This window comes from Brachyistius frenatus, unplaced genomic scaffold, assembly GCF_029030835.1.
Source record: "Brachyistius frenatus isolate BFR_SWC_R1_liver_20210118 unplaced genomic scaffold, ASM2903083v1 Contig_12, whole genome shotgun sequence".
NCBI lineage: Eukaryota > Metazoa > Chordata > Actinopteri > Embiotocidae > Brachyistius > Brachyistius frenatus.
In genome coordinates, this window is record NW_027210611.1 from 2127222 (window position 1) to 2144429 (window position 17208).

The 17208-nt window shown below is 42.6% G+C and overlaps 3 protein-coding genes across 3 annotated transcripts in view; 2 read left to right on the forward strand and 1 right to left on the reverse strand.

Annotated features, from left to right (window-relative positions):
- spidr (scaffold protein involved in DNA repair) overlaps positions 1 to 2359 on the forward strand; it is a 30531-nt gene extending 28172 nt beyond the window's left edge. Inside the window, exons 20-21 of the mRNA XM_069691922.1 lie at positions 1187 to 1243; positions 1839 to 2359. Coding sequence (XP_069548023.1) covers positions 1187 to 1243; positions 1839 to 1958 — 177 coding nt within the window. The 3' untranslated portion in view covers positions 1959 to 2359. The remainder of the gene's footprint in view (positions 1 to 1186; positions 1244 to 1838) is intronic.
- Positions 2360 to 2434: 75 nt separating this feature from the next.
- cebpd (CCAAT enhancer binding protein delta) lies at positions 2435 to 3853 on the reverse strand. The gene has a single exon (XM_069692165.1). The coding sequence runs from the start codon at positions 3633 to 3635 to the stop codon at positions 2754 to 2756; it is 882 nt and encodes a 293-aa protein (XP_069548266.1). The 5' UTR covers positions 3636 to 3853; the 3' UTR covers positions 2435 to 2753.
- Positions 3854 to 7254: 3401 nt separating this feature from the next.
- mcm4 (minichromosome maintenance complex component 4) lies at positions 7255 to 17025 on the forward strand. Its single transcript, XM_069692134.1, has 17 exons — positions 7255 to 7290; positions 8024 to 8098; positions 8218 to 8376; positions 8476 to 8639; positions 8736 to 8837; positions 8934 to 9029; positions 9245 to 9340; positions 9791 to 9929; positions 10109 to 10329; positions 10475 to 10595; positions 11103 to 11362; positions 12714 to 13079; positions 13972 to 14099; positions 14716 to 14923; positions 15082 to 15310; positions 15853 to 15986; positions 16226 to 17025. Exons 2-17 carry the CDS (start codon positions 8038 to 8040, stop codon positions 16319 to 16321), a joined length of 2580 nt encoding a protein of 859 aa, XP_069548235.1. The 5' UTR covers positions 7255 to 7290; positions 8024 to 8037; the 3' UTR covers positions 16322 to 17025.
- Positions 17026 to 17208: the final 183 nt, after the last annotated feature.

Genomic DNA, 17208 nt, shown 5'->3' on the forward strand with positions numbered 1-17208 from the left:
TTTGATGTATGCATGCATGTGTGTTCACTGCTCATAGAGGGGGTTGCAGAGCTCAAAACCTTGTGTGTTCATTTTTGTAAAAACACTTATGTAACATCTGGAAAATCAAATTATTCTTTTCTTCTTTTTCTTAAAAGAAGACTGCAATAATCCCGCTCCATCAGACTATGGCATTGCATATTTAATCCTGGTGTCATTTCACCTTTTACAAAGAAATATGTATGCACCCTGCATCGGTTCATCATGCATCAAGCATTTTAATTAGCAAATTCTTCCATCAGTTTTCTGCCCCTTATTTGTGCCCAAGTCACGTAAATTAGTTAATTATATTTCTAGGAACTATTGTCAGATAAAGCCAAACACAAATGGGAAATAAATGTCAGTGTAGACCTTATCTTGTTGGTTTCCGCCTTTTTTTTTTTTTTTTTTTTTTTTTTTTAAATTATCGGTGTGAGCATAAAAAAAGCATTAATTTGTAGGTCTTTAAAAGTCTTGAATTTAATTCAGTGAATGTTGCAGAAACTCTTCCAGCCAAGAAAGAACGTCAGACCCATGTCTCCCAGTGAAACAGCAAGTTGTCATTTTAACATCTTGGTGTCTGTAGAGATTAAACAAACACGTTTGCAACTTGTGTTTCTTTGGACAGAGGCGGCTGACGTTCATCTCCTCGAACTCTCAGCAAGAAAGTGAACAAAGATGGTTTCCTAAAATGCAGAACTATTTTTTTTTTTTAAGCAGAAAAAAAAACAGAGTCAGCAAGAAAAAAATGTCTCTGTAATGTGTGTTATCTTTATATTAGAAGTATGATGGTACTAAAAGCAGCAGGGCAGCAGTGATCCATGACCTCAAACCTGCAACACCTGTCCTCTCGATGAGTTCTTCCTAAGCGCTCCTCTCGTGAAGATAAAATGTATATTCTGCACAATAAAAGGTTGACGTAATACTATATGCACATCTGCATGAATGTATTTTCTTCCAGAAGACCTTGTGTGACTTTGTAATCAGAAATTGAAGTGAGCCAAACTGATAAAGTTATCGGCGTCCTTCTTATCGTCCAGCCGATATCTTAACCCTTTCGAGCTGTTGCTCACCACTCAGCACAACACGGCAGCGCAGCATTTGTTTGTAATTTACAACTCTGAGGTGAGAATTAAAAAGACATTACATCTCTTAATCTCCCCGACAGCTGCAGCAAAAGACGATCATGTCCGTCCTGAACGCTACGGCACTGAAGGGAAATGAGGTAGGTCTGCTTATCGGGCTGTCGCATAACTCTGCGCTGCACTGCATGGTGCATTGATCTTCTGTCACGTGTCCTGAAAGCACAGCCTTCTCTTCATGTCAGTGTGATGATCTCTCCTCTATTCTTGGCAAAAAACAAAAACAAAAAACAAACCAGTCTGGTCATTAATACAGATGAAGGAATTTGCTGCCAAAATACTGACGTAAACTTTCCACCCCCTCCTTTTAAATGCGCATGCTTCTTTTTCTGTGATAATGTTATTACTTTACTATATGACCGACAGGTAAAAGGGCTGTTCTTAATCATTGAGATGGGTTGTAGCTTCAGTGCAGGCGTTAATGCTTTTTTTCCCATGAGCGCAGAATAATCGTTAGATTTACTGTTGATCGGTGTGAGGAGGGCAAAGGTCAAGGCTTTCTTGCAGCGCCACCACAGTGAATAACCGTAAAGACGTTAAGCATGTACAGGTAGAGGAATGAATTCTTTCATGTACTAACAAGCCCAAATGGTGTAAATAAGTGGTTGATAAAGTGTGAAGGTGTATGTGGAATCGTGCCAGGTGTGAGGGTTTCTTTTGATGAGCTGCCTGCTTCAGTTCCCAGGTTACGATGTGGAGAATGTGCTGGGAAAAGAGGTGGGCCCTATCGCTGCTTACGTCCGAGTCGTCACCAGGAAGCCTGCCCATTGGATAGGCCTGGAAGAAATCGGCCTGTGAGGCTGTCAGGGCAAGTAGCTAACGATATCAATCCTCAGGCTCCGGCTGGCTCCAAGGATCTGCACACTAAAGGGCCTTGGTCGGAGCCAGTTTATCCTCCTCTCTTCCCCCCCCTCTGAAGGCCTCCCCGACAGCTTGAGGCTGCGCTGAGAAGAGCAGGCTGCTAGAAGACAAGGTCTTGTTTGTGTTAATGATATGTGATCCTGCGGACCAGCAGTTGACAGCCCAAGGGTGGCATGCAGTCTGTCAAAGCAGCCCACGTGGTTCAGTTCATTAACTAGGATGAGACTTCTGTCTGGAAACACGTTTGTATATAGAAACACTCTTTTCTAACTGATCTACCTCTGTATTTTGAGAACACTGACACTTGGTCAATAAAAGCTTTTTTTTTTTTTTGCTGACTTTACTTTCTATTTCCTCTTGTGACAAGCAACTTCCTCAACATAATGTGACGTGCAAAGACTACTCACAGACACTTCTGCACCTTTTCAGCGATTTTATTATAGATTCCATAAACAAAATTGTTTTCAAGGTTTCATACAAACTATATAAAAGATCATGCTCTGGCTCTTATACAAAGTTTGGAATTATAAAACATGTACCATATCAGGTATAACATCATGTAAATGCAGTGGTAAAATAATTTAATACAGGAAATCCCACAAAAAAATATGGCAGCAACGACATATATTTTCCAGTGCCATTATGGTAAGCTTAAAATACATCTGGTACAGATGGTAAAAAGTCTGTTGAGGTATGTCTCCTTAAAGCTCAGTTCATAGGAGAGTGAGTGTGTCACCGGCTCACTGCACTCGTGGAGCCCGCGAAGGAGGAGTTGGGTATCTGCTTGAAGAAATCTCTGAGCCCGGAGAGCTCTCGGGTTAGCTGCTCGATGGTTTTGTGAAGCCTGTCGTTCTCGGAGCCCAGTTCAATCATCTTCTGCTGCATATCCAAGTTGCGCCTCTTGGCTTTGTCCCTACTTTTCCTCACTGCAACGTTATTCCTCTCTCGCCTCTGTCGGTACTCCACGCTGAACCTGTCCACCGACTTCTTGCCCTTCTCCCTGCCGATCTTCCGCGGGGAGGATTTGGCCGAGCTCACGGCGGAGACGGGCTCCGGGGTTGTCGGGGGAGTTGGCTGCCCCGTGGGGAGGCTGACGGAGGTCTGGGCGCAGGTCTCGATCTGGCAGGGCAGGGACGAAGACATGTCGCTGTCGCTCCAGTCGGACTCCTGCTTGATGGGCGCACTGAACGCCCGCTTGTCCAGCCCGCTGTCCGCTCTCCTCTCTGCTGGGTACAAGGCTGACAGCTGCTGCAAGCCGCCGGGCAGCGCGGGGCTCTGCATGTTGTAGAAGTCCGCCTTCTCCTGCTTCACCGTGTTGAACAGGTCGAGGAAGAGCTCGTCGTTGCACAGCTCCAGGTTCGGCACGGCTGTCATGGACTCGATGTACTGGCTGAAGTCGATGGCACTCTCGTCGTCGTACATGGCGGGGGTGTTGCTCAGCTCCACCATGGTGCTGTCCTCGCCCGCACCGTCGACCCTACTGCCCGGCTTGCAGACCCCCTGCTGCGGGCCCCCCAGCTTGTTGCTCTCGTAGAAGTTTGCAGGCTCCATCGCCCAACTCATGTTGCATTGTGGAGACACGCAGTGTGAGTCCAGGCTGTATATGTCGCACATGAACCCTGGTGACTTGTCCACGTGGTTTAGGATGAAAAAAAAAAAAAAAAAAGAACTTCTGGTAAAGTAACCCACAGGTGACACTTCTGTACAATAACCCTTGCAGCGGCTTGTTTTACTGCGCAGGCGCCCTTTTCCCTCTTTTCAAAAATCTTATTTTTGGCTTTTATCCCTGGGCGTTGACTGTCAGGGTCCTGTCACTGACAACTCTGAATCACCTCTTGTCACTTCTGAGGCAGCTCTTCTTTCGCGGAGTGTTTTGTATCGTTCACCCCCGCTGACGTCACCCATGCCGCCCTCTCACGAGCCACTCAAGTCCAAACGGAGGTCACGTGGTGTCAGTAAACTTCCCATTTGAGGAGAGAGGGGCGTGTTGCTCATACCACCCACTTTTTACTATGATTGTATGAATGGTTCAGAGTTGTTTACATAGTGGAGGCTTTGCTCTGCGCTACCAGGGATTAAGTTTAATTTGTCACCAGGAATATGAGCGTCTGGCTCAAACAGTTGCAGAAGAAATGTTCACATCAAATGCTTGGGAAAAGGTAGCAGTAAAAATGATCGGTTACAAGTAAACGTTCTGCAAGTACAAAGTGCAGATATCTTATCTGCAAAATGCATTTAAAGCATCAAAAGGACTCGCTGTGCCGAGTGTTTTCTGTGTGTTACAGTGTATTATTGGTTCATTATTACTGATGCATTAACATGTAAGTGGTGCTTTAATGTTTTAGCTTGTCAAGGTGAAGCTCAATATAACTTCTTTTTTTTTTATATATATATCGTATTTTTATTTGAATTCAAAAATCAATAGGTAAGAGACATTTTACACTTTTGTCTTTTTAAACAAGACGGTGTGAACAAAAAAACTAATGCCCAAAACCAACCAACCAAACAAAAACAAAAAACAGTGGGACGCTGCGGTGGCATCTAACCGAAGCACAAGACCTGAAAACAAAAGTCAACCTTCATTTTTAAGACTTTTTCCATGCAACAGTGTAAATTCTAAACGTAATGTAGGGTTGTTTAATCTGTAATAGTGCTTATGAGAAGTAATTAAATATAACGCAGTAAGAACTATTGCTTCCTGTATGCTGCTGTAGCGAAAAAATTTCCCCTCGGGGATTAATAAAGTAACTACCTAACCTAACTACACTATAAGTTTGTTGGAAAATGGAAATGCTTGACAAATAAGTATGCAAACGGTAACATTCAACATGGGTCTAAAAAGGTCAGATGTATCAAACAATTATTGATAAAAGTGTTACACTGGAGGGAAAACCACCAAAACAAGGACAGCATAACCCATATTTCAGTCTGTCAGTAATCCTACAGACATTCATTCATATTATTTATATATTTATATATATATTGTGTCAAAGACTTTCAATTTAGCTCAGTTTCATGTTCAGATTTAGCTATTTTTTTGTGTTTTTTTTTCTTACTTCATTCCGAGTGTCCTTATGTTGCTTGTTTTGAGAATCTTATGACCTCGGATTAAGTTCAATTCTTTTATTCTTCCGCAAAAGTATTTAGTTCTGTGATCGGATTAACAATGTGTGATACAGTAGAGGAGCTATAAAAGGGGGGGGGGGGACCATCAAAGCAAAGGCATTTTTTTAGGCTGTCATCATCACACAAGACATGCATTCATAAGTTATTGTATAGTGGCAAGTACTGTCATGCTGGTCTACGTCACAAAGATGTAGGGCAGTTCAAGGGTGGGGTGGGGGGACACTGATTTTTCAAGAGCAGAATCAACCTTGTTGGACAAGTATTGACACACACACACACACACACACACACACACACACGAGTAGTTTTACTCCAGATCCAGCTGTCAAGATTCCCATTTCTGTTAGTAAATCAGTACTATCGTATATGTTTTCGCAAATTTGAACAGCGTTGAAACAGGTTTAAGATGCTTTTCTTGCATAAAAATATTCCATTGAAAGTAAAAGTCCTGCACAGGTTTTTTTTTTTTTTTAGCAGCGTGAAGGTATTGAAAGGTATTGAAAGTAGCCCATCAAAACATTAAATACTTATTCACAAAGCAGAAAAAGCGCCCATGTACGTGTCATTTTGTGGATGTCTAATATTAATGATACATTAATGTGTACGAATTTAAGGTGAAGAGAAAATTACATCCAATGGAAATGAGAACATGTTATTCAAAATACTTAGTACTTGTGGCAGTAGATGTACTTAGTTACATACAGCAAAACAAGTATAAGCAAGCCTACAAATTCAGTTTTAAATCTGTCAAATGTTTCATTTTATTGCTCCCAATAATGCTTGTATTGCATTAGCAGGCATCAAATGAAAGGCGGTGGTTTGTATGGCGTCTACAAGGAGCTCCTCTTCAAATCACACATGTTCTGGCACTTCTCGGAAATGTTCCCATGTTTTCCGCTCAGGAAGTTTGCAGTACTTTTCCTCTCTCCCGGTACTCTCTAAAATGAAAACTGCGCCACCGGGTGGTCAGTGTGCGAACCTGCGGGATAATGTCATTTATTTCATTAAGTAAAACTGATCATGCCCCCCCCCCTCCCGCCCCTATAAATGTATTGGCAGATGAGTATATTAAACACATATTAAGACTATATATATATATGTATCATTATTGCAAATACTTAAATAAATAAATGAATAAAGTTTTAAATTTGACATTTCCTCAGATGATAGGAAGAACATTTTTCCACATTCAGAAATGAGCAAATCATAAACGATTGATTCCAAAACCAATTTCAGGGCTGTATGTAATAAACAGTTCATTACCAGTGCAATCTTTTGCAAGTAAGCGTAGCAGCTCATCCATAAATAATGCCATTACAACGTTTATAATGTTCAGTTTTTGTTGACAATGTTGGAAATGTGTCCCATCAGTTGAATATCACATCATATAGTATTAGTGATGATAGTAAAAGATGGTGTTGTACTAGGCTACATGTATTATGCATTATAATAAGAGTTGAGTGGGGCAGAGAATTAAAATCCCCCCCCTGACTATAATCTAGTTCAGTACAACCTCAGAGCTAAAACATATTACTCTATTAGATCATCAAAAAATATGCCGCATTCAAGTAAACTTTACATTAAGTGGCTACGGAGTAAATATGATTTCGTGATTTATAAAAAGTAAATTGTTAAATTAAATGCAATTAAAAAAAAGTTAATCTAATCTTTTATACCAATAGCCTAATTATTTATCCGCTCTTATTTCATTTTTGAGATCATTTGCGCTTTCTATGTTTTGTTCCTGTTGTATGTTTTACATTTTTGTGTCACGAACTGTTACAATAAAGATGAAGGCAGAAAAAAAATTCACTCGTTGTCGGACCAAACCAAATTAGCTCAGGGTAGAAAGATCACTCGACTACTCGTAGGAAACACAGATCATGTTTTAAACATCAAACAGAAAAGTATACGTTGTTTTTTTTTTAGTTTAATTTAAAGTATTTTGTATTCTTAAAGAAAGTCTTTAATGTTTAATCGAAGTCGCATCGGTAGAAACCCAAAAGATACCCCCTCCTCAGTGTAGGAGTCGGAAGCAAGTTTACGATCCTGGCCTCTCATTGGTTCAAAGTTCCCCGCGAAAATTACGTCACCCGCAGTTTCGCGCCACATCTGCAGCACTCCGACGTACACACAAGAAGAGGTAAGGAAAGATCGATTTTCAGCATATTTTGTCATTAAACTGTAAGTTGTTGTGGTTTTTTATCTCCGCGTGGGCTGTTAAACAAGTTCACCAGAGTGTGCACGAAGGTGTTTTGTTCTTTCTATGCTCACTTTTAAGTGTTAAATCAGGTTAAAAACTACAAGTAATGTGTCGGCTCATTGTCTCCTCTGCGGCCACATGTCAAATGGTGGCCCAAGTTTTGTTAACTCACTGACTTCCTCAATAAAAGTAATAATAAGGCGGAAAATGTGAAATACTTTAAAATGAACCAAAAGACCTTAATGTGCCAACGAATGAAGTGTTGAAGTTAATTTTCTTTTCAGTGACTGGTGGTTGATTCATTGAAGTGTAAACATGTAAAGGTACCCAGTACTGCATACGTGTTTTTATATACTACTGGTATGTAGCTGGGATATTGACAGTTTGTTGCATGTTTTGCGTGTGCAGTTTTTTTTTTCTGCAGAGTAACCCGATGAGTTGGAAAAGTGTAGCGAGAAATAATAGTGAAGTAAAGCCTCTCAAAATGCAAAGGATCAGCTGTTGTTCAAGTACACTAGTGCACTAGCAATCGGTGTCAAAGCACACAGCCAGTCCTCATCAAATGAAATCAAAGAAAACTGCAGGTGCACCAAGTATGAGGATTTGTATTCTTTTAATGTGCTCCTGTGCATCTCCAACAAAGATTAATCATATCAATTTCCCTTATTTACAGATATCCCGGCAACAATGTCTTCCCCAACTTCGACTCCCGGCCGCAAACGTGGAAGGAACAGCAACCCGCCCACACGTAAGATCACTGCACTTTTCCCTCTTATGATTGTCTTCATGAAGATGGACTTGTGTTTGCGGTTTAGGGGCTTCCGCATTATGTTGTCAATAACTTCTCATGCCTTCTGTAACCTCCAGCCAGAAATGAGGACCCCACCTCGCCTCCCTCTCAGCGGCGCAGAGGCCAGGACTCGTCCACAGGTGACCTGATGCCGATGCCCACCTCCCCAGCCACCGACATGCTCAGTCCTGCAGCGCCGCAGGACACTTCTCTGTTCTCCAGCCCACGACCGTCAGGTGAAACAGAGTTTGAGATATTTTGGTCTCATCGAATGGAAATCCGTCGGGAGACTTGTAATCATCTTTTGTGACGTATAAATGCGTCTCCTTTAACAGTCCCACCCAATGAAGTGGACATGAGCTCCCCTCTGATGTATGGGACCCCTAGCTCCAGGGTGGAGGGGACCCCACGCAGTGCAGTGCGTGGCACGCCAGCCAGACAGCGTCCTGATCTGGGGTCAGTCAGGAAGGCTCCGCAAGTCGATCTTCAATCTGAGCCGGTCAGTAGAGGAGTCGGGAGTACTGCGTTGGTCATTTATTGTACTTAACGTGCAGCTTAAAGTCACAGAGGTTAAATATTCACTGTCCTCTTTCAGCCAAGCACCGATGGTGCAGTTGCCAGCGAGCCAAACGCCGGCCAGAGACTGGTGATCTGGGGGACTGATGTTAATGTCGCGACCTGCAAGGAGAAGTTCCAGGTATGAACACGTGCCTTAAATGTCAGCTAACTTGCAATATCTCTTGTTTATCAGTAAAAAAAAAAACAATGTTGTTATGCTTTACGTTACTTCCAGAGGTTCCTGCAGAGGTTCATTGACTCGACCTCCACTGAAGATGAGAATGCCGGTCTGGACCTGAACGAGCCGTTATACATGCAGAAGCTGGAAGAGGTGGCGTACTTATTTTACTGTTCTCTGTTGCCCTGAACCTATGCATAGGGTGGACCCGGACTCAAAACACGACTTATAATATGTTGTTGGACTGTGAACGATGAAGAGCTGACAGGAAATCAAGTGCGAGGGCAAAGAGACGCTGCACAAGATGATTTTTTTTTAATGTCTTGACATCAAAGGGCATTTTAGATTTTTCTCTTCTCGTCTCTCAGATCAGTGTTGTCGGCGATCCCGTGCTGAATGTGAATTGCCGGCATGTGCAGTCCTTTGATGCGGAACTTTACAGGCAGCTCATCAGCTACCCGCAGGTAAAGATCCTTATTCTACAAGTATTCTGTCATTTTCCTAAATCAGGTGCAATATACGGTCAATTTGGACAATTTTGATGCGAAGTGATTTATTTTTTGCCATTATTGCAAACATTTTTTGATTCTTGAATAAAGTGATGAATCTTTACTTTGGTTTTTATCTACTCTACTTCAATACTTTGAATTAACTACCAATTTACAAATCCTCCTTAAAAAGACTTGAATGACAACAGAAACTGGACAGAAGCGACAGCTTGCTGTTATCATAATGCAAAAAAAGTACAGAATTCCTGAACAAACTGTCTTAAAAGCAGACGGAAGTGGCAACTCGTATTATTAGTCGCATCTTATGTATGATATACAAGCTGCTGCGGTTTCCCTTTTGTTAAAGGTCTTACTATATTTCTCTACACGTTTGAAGGTACATTGAGTCATTTGTTTTGTTCACAGGAAGTCATCCCGACCTTTGACATGGCAGTCAATGAACTTTTCTTTGAGCGTTTCCCAGACTCGATCCTCGAGTACCAGATCCAGGTCCGCCCCTACAACGCCCTGAAAACCAGAAACATGAGGAGCCTGAACCCAGAAGGTGCGTTGCGTGTTCATTAATCCAGACCGTGTCACCGGATGCCTGCGACGTGAAATCACAGATATACGGGCCGCCATTTGTAAGACATCCCGGTCCATATTTAGCGTGGGTTTTTTGTGAACGTTGGGTTACCGGCTTCGGGCTAAAGCTTCTGCACACCTCGCGTGTTGCCTCCACAGACATCGATCAGCTGATCACGATCAGCGGCATGGTGATCCGCACCTCGCAGCTCATCCCCGAGATGCAGGAGGCTTTCTTCCAGTGCCAGGTGTGCGCCTACAGCACCCGCGTGGAGGTGGATCGCGGGCGCATCGCCGAGCCGGCCGTGTGTCGCAACTGCAACACCACCCACAGCCTGGCGCTCGTTCACAACCGCTCAGCCTTTTCAGACAAACAGATGGTGAGAGTTTTGACGGGGTTGGTAAAGGGGCAGATCGCCAACAGCCCGCGACACCTAATCTCTGAATATGCGAGGTGGTAATCGGTGATGTGTTGCGGCGGAGGTCAGGACATCTGTTCATTTATTGATCCTCCTTTTGTAACAGATCAAAATTCAGGAGTCCCCTGAAGACATGCCGGCCGGTCAGACGCCCCACACAACCATTGTGTATGCTCACAATGATCTAGTCGATAAAGTGCAGCCAGGAGACAGAATAAACATCACCGGTAAGATCTCCTAAATCTCTCTACTGCTCGGGATGCAATCTCGTGAATATTTCCATTATTGATTAACCTGCCAAGTGTTTTTTTGTTTTGTTTTGTTTTGTTGGTAAAAACTGTAAAAATGTACCATCACAGTTTAAAGCAAAGCACAAAATCCACACAAGAGAAGCTAGAGCCGGAGAGTCATTTTATATTTTTGCTTGAAAAATGCTTTTTGCAGTTCACTATTATTCGAATGTGATTGCAGAATGTTTTTATGTTTATTGTCTCATGATTTTAGCTCTGATATCGTTTAGAAAATTGACATCTTCATAACATAAAACAAGGCAATTGTACACTCATTAGAAGCAGGAATGCACAAATGTTAATGAATGTTGATTATCAAAGTATTTTGTAATTATTTTTTGCCGACGGGTTCATTATTCCAGCATTACCCTCCTTTTCCAGAGCAGTTATGTCGGAATATTTCATCAACGCGCATCCTAACAGTCCCTCTTGATGTCTGTGCAGGTGTCTACCGAGCGGTCCCCATGCGCGTCAACCCTCGTCAGAACAACGTGAAGTCCGTCTACAAGACCCACATAGATGCCATCCACTTCCGCAAGACGGACGAGAAGCGCCTGCACGGTTTGGACGAGGATGCTGAACAGAAGCTCTTCACCGAAGGCCGCGTCCAGACGCTGAAGGAGCTGGCAGCCAAGCCAGACGTCTACGAACGCCTCTCCTCTGCACTCGCACCGAGCATCTACGAACATGAGGACATCAAAAAGGTGTGTGTGCGCGCGCGAGTGCGAGAATGGATGCGAGCCAAGAATCTCGGTGTTAACCTCCACATGCACCCAATAACGGGAGTAAACACATATTTTAGCAACACAGACTCTCAGTCCTACGGATTTGCATGACGTGCCAACAAACACTGCGGTTATTGAATTTAAGGCACAGCATGCATTTACAACAAAAAAAAAAAGTCAACAGTGATTTAACACAGTTTTGTGCCCCTATGAGAACAGCAGACAGTTTGATTGTAACCCGGAAAACACGGGTGCAGTATTGGGTAACCTAATGTTACTGGAGCTGTCGGTAATGTTGTTAGTCTCACCTGTGTGTTTCCTGCTACGGCAAAAATAATGATGAGCAGAAAGCTGTGTGATTGGGAGTAAATCCATAAAAGCAGCTGAAGTTGGTAATTTAAGTAGAATTAGTTATGGATCGAATCGGAGCTGAGAAAATATTTCAGTCTCTGTGTTCTCTTGTTGACTTGACGAGCTTCAAATAATAGAAATTGATTACTTTATATACTTTGTTTTGATTTCATTGACAACACTCCCAAAACATCTCCAAAATGATGCACGATTTTGTCGGGGAGTGAATGAAAGAGACTTTTTTTTTTTTTTTTTTAAATCGTTTCCCAGGAGCTGAACATTGTTGGCTCATCTATATTGTTATAATATTTAAGCTGGAAATGTGTTAATTTCCCCCATAAAAAGATGTGACCCAACGGCCGAGTGGTTTAGGTGCATATCTCGTGGGTGAAAATACCCTCAGCTGTCAAGTCGCCCGTTTGATTCCCGCCCGGCCTGACATTTTCTGCACATTATTTCCCTGCTCTATTTCACCACATTTCCTACCTGTCCCTACTGCAGCTAACCATTAAACGTGCAATGACCCCCCCCAAAAAAAAACAACCTTAGACATATTCTGGAAAAGGCATCACTCCAGTTGATTATGTCTTGACTACTTTGAAAATTTTTAATATCAACTAAATAGCTTACTGCTTCCCAAATAACTACCAACATACTTGTTTGAAGCTTTTCAAAAAGCATAAACAATGGCAGTGAGGACACGAGAAGAGCCGCAAAACAAAAATTAAAAAAACGAGATAAAATAAAAGCGTTTTTTTTTTTTTTTGCGTCACAATGTTATTAACTACACCTTGATTTTTGTCTATGAAACAGAGGTTTTTACGTCACCACGGTTACTCCACCTCGACTTCCAAAACAAGTCCAAATGTCTGAAAAGGCCCGTGTTTCACCTCAGTTGGATGAAATTAGTAAATAAGTTCAGCAAAGTCACCCATTGAGAATTTATTTTAAGTACTTCTTCCCTCTCTGCTGGTTCTAGGGCATCTTGCTGCAGCTCTTCGGCGGCACGCGGAAGGACTTCAGTCAGACTGGCCGCGGTCACTTCCGCGCCGACATGAACATCCTGCTCTGCGGCGACCCCGGCACCAGCAAGTCCCAGCTGCTGCAGTACGTCTTCAACCTGGTGCCCCGCGGCCAGTACACGTCCGGAAAGGGCTCCAGCGCCGTGGGTCTCACCGCCTACGTCATGAAGGACCCGGAGACCCGGCAGCTGGTCCTGCAGACCGGAGCTCTGGTGCTGAGTGACAACGGCATCTGCTGCATTGACGAGTTCGACAAGATGAGTGACAACACGCGCTCCGTGCTGCACGAGGTCATGGAGCAGCAGACCCTCTCCATCGCAAAGGTATGCGCGACAGATTTAGACTTGTTTGGGAGCGTGTAAGACCGAAACCTGGAATGCGTTTTATCGGGATGTCCTGAACAAGTCTTTTTGTCTCCGATTTGAGTCATTTAAAAATGACGGAGTCCCGGTTTGATACTTTTCTTTTCTTGGATAATTCATCTGCACAGGTACCCACTTCAATTTCATTAAAATGCTCCAAAAATCCAATTAATATGCTTGATAATTAAATTGGATTTTAATTCATTTTGAAAAAGTTGCTCCCATTCCAGCTATATGTGTTTCTATGATTGTTTTGATCGTTTTTCGTGTTTTTGTTGTTGTTTTTTTCCACAAAGTAAACGCACAAATATATTTATCAATTTACGTCATGCAGCAATTATTTTCATGTTACTTCTTAACAAAAAAACTAACATCCATTCCACTTAGTGCAGCATTGTAGTAAGAACAAACTCAAAATGACTATTACAATAACAATTCCACTCTGATAAAGTTTAATTGTTAAGTTAAGCCGTTAAACCAGGTCACAGTTACCCAAGTGAACTCTCTGGATTTCATTCAGTGCTCATTTTGTTTGGTGCCATATCAAACTGGTAGTATCGAACGCAGCTCTGTTACTACAGCCTTGCAAAATGCTGACATTGCAGCCACACCGCTCGCAGTGTAGCTGCAAGTACGCCACATGTTCTGCATCCAAATTGTGCTCTTCTTTTATGACACCAGTGCAACAGTTGACGTAACACAAAGGATCGGGCTCAGTGCAGCCAATACTGATCAGGTTTTTTTTTTTTAAAAACAAATGCCTCGTTGCGCAGTGTATGCTGATCTTTGTTCAGTTACAAAAGCAAATTAGTGATTATTTCTCTCTGGGATTCTTTTTTTTCTTTGTCTGCAGGCTGGAATCATCTGCCAGCTGAACGCCCGCACTGCTGTGTTGGCAGCTGCAAACCCTGTAGAGTCTCAGTGGAACCCCAAGAAGACCACGATTGAGAACATCCAGATGCCTCACACACTTCTGTCCAGGTGAACCGCAGCTGTCCGCACAGTCGCACTGAAACTAGAGAACATTTTCACCAATCGGGTTTCGAAGCCGCACGAGCTCGTGAGGGGTGCATCAGTAAGAACGTACCGAACGGGTTACTATAATAAAAGGAACGTGGCAGGATTTGACATTTGTCCTCATATTTCTGTTGTAAAATTCATCAACATGTTTTAATCTCCATCATCTAATCCAGAACCGGTCTGAAGCATCAATGAGCTGTATGTCAGCTCTGAAACTTTTCTGCCATCTCAAATATTGAAATAAAAAGTAGAGTTCCCACTGTTAAAACGTGGCAGAATAGTGAAATAAAGACATGGTGTCATGCGGTTTAAAAAGAAACGGCACAGTTTGATGGAATTTGTTGCCTTTTTCCGCCTCAGTTCTATTTGTTATTCCATGTTTTCTACTCGGATAACACATTCTTTGACTTTATAAACACTAAACTTGGCAGCAACTCTTCGAGATGCACCAAACTCGGGGACACAACATTGATAAAGAGCGTCTGCAGCCGGCACCATTGGTGCCCGACATGTAACTGACATCTATCCCCGTGTCTCTCGGCTGTCACGCTCAACATCGTATTTGTTGCTCCATCAGATTCGACCTCATCTTCCTCATGCTGGATCCCCAAGATGAGGCTTATGACCGCAGGCTGGCCCACCACCTGGTGTCACTGTACTACCAGAGTGAGGAGCAGATGGAGGAGGAGTTCCTCGACATGGCCGTGTTAAGGGACTACATCGCATACGCGCGAACTTACATCAGTCCAAGACTGAGCGAGGAAGCAAGCCAGGCTCTCATCGAGGTTAGTTTGCTCTTTGAATAAATTTGTAGAATTTCTTTTTTTTTTTTTTTTTTTTTTTTCTTAGCCACTTTCAGCCTTTTATATCTAAGACGTTTAAGTAGATGAATACGGTATCGGTCCCTTCGAGCGCAGGTGACCTTTTGTACGTTTGTCCTCAGGCCTACGTTGACATGAGGAAGATAGGCAGCGGTCGCGGCATGGTGTCCGCCTACCCCAGACAGCTGGAGTCCCTGATCCGCCTGGCCGAGGCCCACGCCAAGGTGCGCTTCTCCGAGAAGGTGGAGACCATGGACGTGGAGGAGGCCAAGCGGCTGCACCGAGAAGCCCTCAAACAGTCGGCCACCGACCCCAGGACAGGATTCGTCGACATCTCTATTCTGACCACGGGTACGTAAGACGGTGGCCTTTCAAGTATGGAAGTCGTTTCTAGAGGCAGCCGTTGGATACGAGATGTTAAAGTGACTCTTCTCTCACAATCATTGTGAAATAGTGAACCGTTCTTGGTAGATTTATCTTTCCGTACATTGCCTATGACTTGCTCATTTCGAATACACCCAACAGAAGCCGACACAAAGCAGGACACAAAGAGAAGCCCCGATAAGAGCTAAAACAATGAATTGATCACAAGTTTGACAGAATTTATTGGCAGCTTTTTTGGACAGTCTATTCATCCTTTCAAGCTGAAATGCTCAACACGGTTTCCCATCTCTCAATTTTTAGAGTTTGTTGTGTTGTTGTTTCTTCCTTACGTGATCATTAAATGGAAGAACTTTGGGTTGTGGGCTGTTCCAGGATGTTTTGATAGAACTTTTTTTTTTTTTAGACCAAATACTTAATCAAAAATAAGGTTCAGATAATTGGAGAAAATAATCTTTTCTTGCAGCCCCACAGTGTACTTCAGTGTATTGTTTTTGTTTTTCTGATGGCAGGTATGAGCGCCACAGCCCGCAAGCGTAAGGAGGAGGTCGCCCAAGCCCTGAAGAAACTGATCCAGGCGAAGGGGAAGACGCCTGCCATGAAATACCAGCAGCTGCTGGATGACCTCAGAGGACAATCTGAAACGGTGAGTACTTTACTGTCTCTCGCCTTATTTTGAGTAAAATCAACACAGAAATATCGGAACAATTTCATTTTCACCTCTTGAGATGTCAGTCAAGGTGCTGTGACAGTAATGAGCTGTTTTGTTCCTACCCAGTTTGACATTTAGCTTCCAAACAGTTGCACTGTACAAAAACCCTATGCATTGTCCATGTGTATCACGTCCTGTAATGACGTCCTTCGATGTCACCGTGTTTTTTGCAGGCGATCACTAAGGAGCTGTTCGATGAGGCGCTCCGAGGCCTGGCTGACGAAGATTTCTTGACGGTGACTGGGAAGACTGTTCGTCTCCTGGCTTAAAAGGCACACCCTGCAATTATGTACAGTCCTTACTTTCAAATCTCTGTTCTGGGTCAACTTCTTTTCTCGTGCTGTAAAAAAAACAAGTTTGTATAAGTGAACCAGCATGTTTTCTGGACATACTATTAGATGTTTAAATATCCTCAGATTTAAGGACATGATTCAAAATTACCAAACGAGTCATTGAAACTTCGGTGTTGTGTTGCGGTTCAAAAAACAAACAAAAAAGATGATGAGGAAATACAAAACAAAATCACAAACTGTGGCAAGTAAGAGTTAATATTTAAAAGTACTTATGTCATTTATTTGTTATCTGTTTCCAAGTAATATTCTTGCTGTTTTGTGCTGCTACGGTAAAAAGTTATTTTTCCAACTTGTACATTGCAATCACAGTTTCTCTTTTGTCTTTTGGGAGGTGTTAAAGGAAGCTTGAACTGTTCGGCCTGCTTCTTTTGAGTATATTCATGTCACATACATTTTTCTTAAAGAGCGCTGGCATAGAAAAAAATAAAATGTTTCTCAACTGAAAATGCTTGGAAAGTGTATTCAGGTGTTCTCATATCTATCTTTAAAGTTGATAAATTAATCTGCACCGTTTACTATGCCCTATAACATGTTTTTGCCCTTTATTGAAGCTGTTTAATGTTTACTTCGAGTGAAAGAGATCCTTTGTGCTTTTTTTTTTTTTTTTTGTGCATCTTTAATCACTTCATGGACTTTCAATTAAATTTTGTTCAGTAGCTTTAAAATCTTCACAAAATCTGACCCTAAAACCCATTATTTTGTGTATGCGGTCACAGCGGCTGGTCTGGAGATTTGATGAGAGTAAGAGGCTTATGTTTGTTTGCATGCGAGGAGCCCGCTCTCACACCAAGTCATATTTTAAT

What these genes read in the sequence shown, in the direction of transcription:
- cebpd (XM_069692165.1), bottom strand. Translation starts at nt 3,635, where the DNA reads ATGTGCGACATATACAGCCTGGACTCACACTGCGTGTCTCCACAATGC.
- mcm4 (XM_069692134.1), top strand. Translation starts at nt 8,038, where the DNA reads ATGTCTTCCCCAACTTCGACTCCCGGCCGCAAACGTGGAAGGAACAGC. An exon ending in CTCCAGCCCACGACCGTCAG is followed by an intron (nt 8,377 to 8,475) that starts GTGAAACAGAGT and finishes CTCCTTTAACAG; the next exon opens with TCCCACCCAATGAAGTGGAC. An exon ending in AACATGAGGACATCAAAAAG is followed by an intron (nt 11,363 to 12,713) that starts GTGTGTGTGCGC and finishes TGCTGGTTCTAG; the next exon opens with GGCATCTTGCTGCAGCTCTT.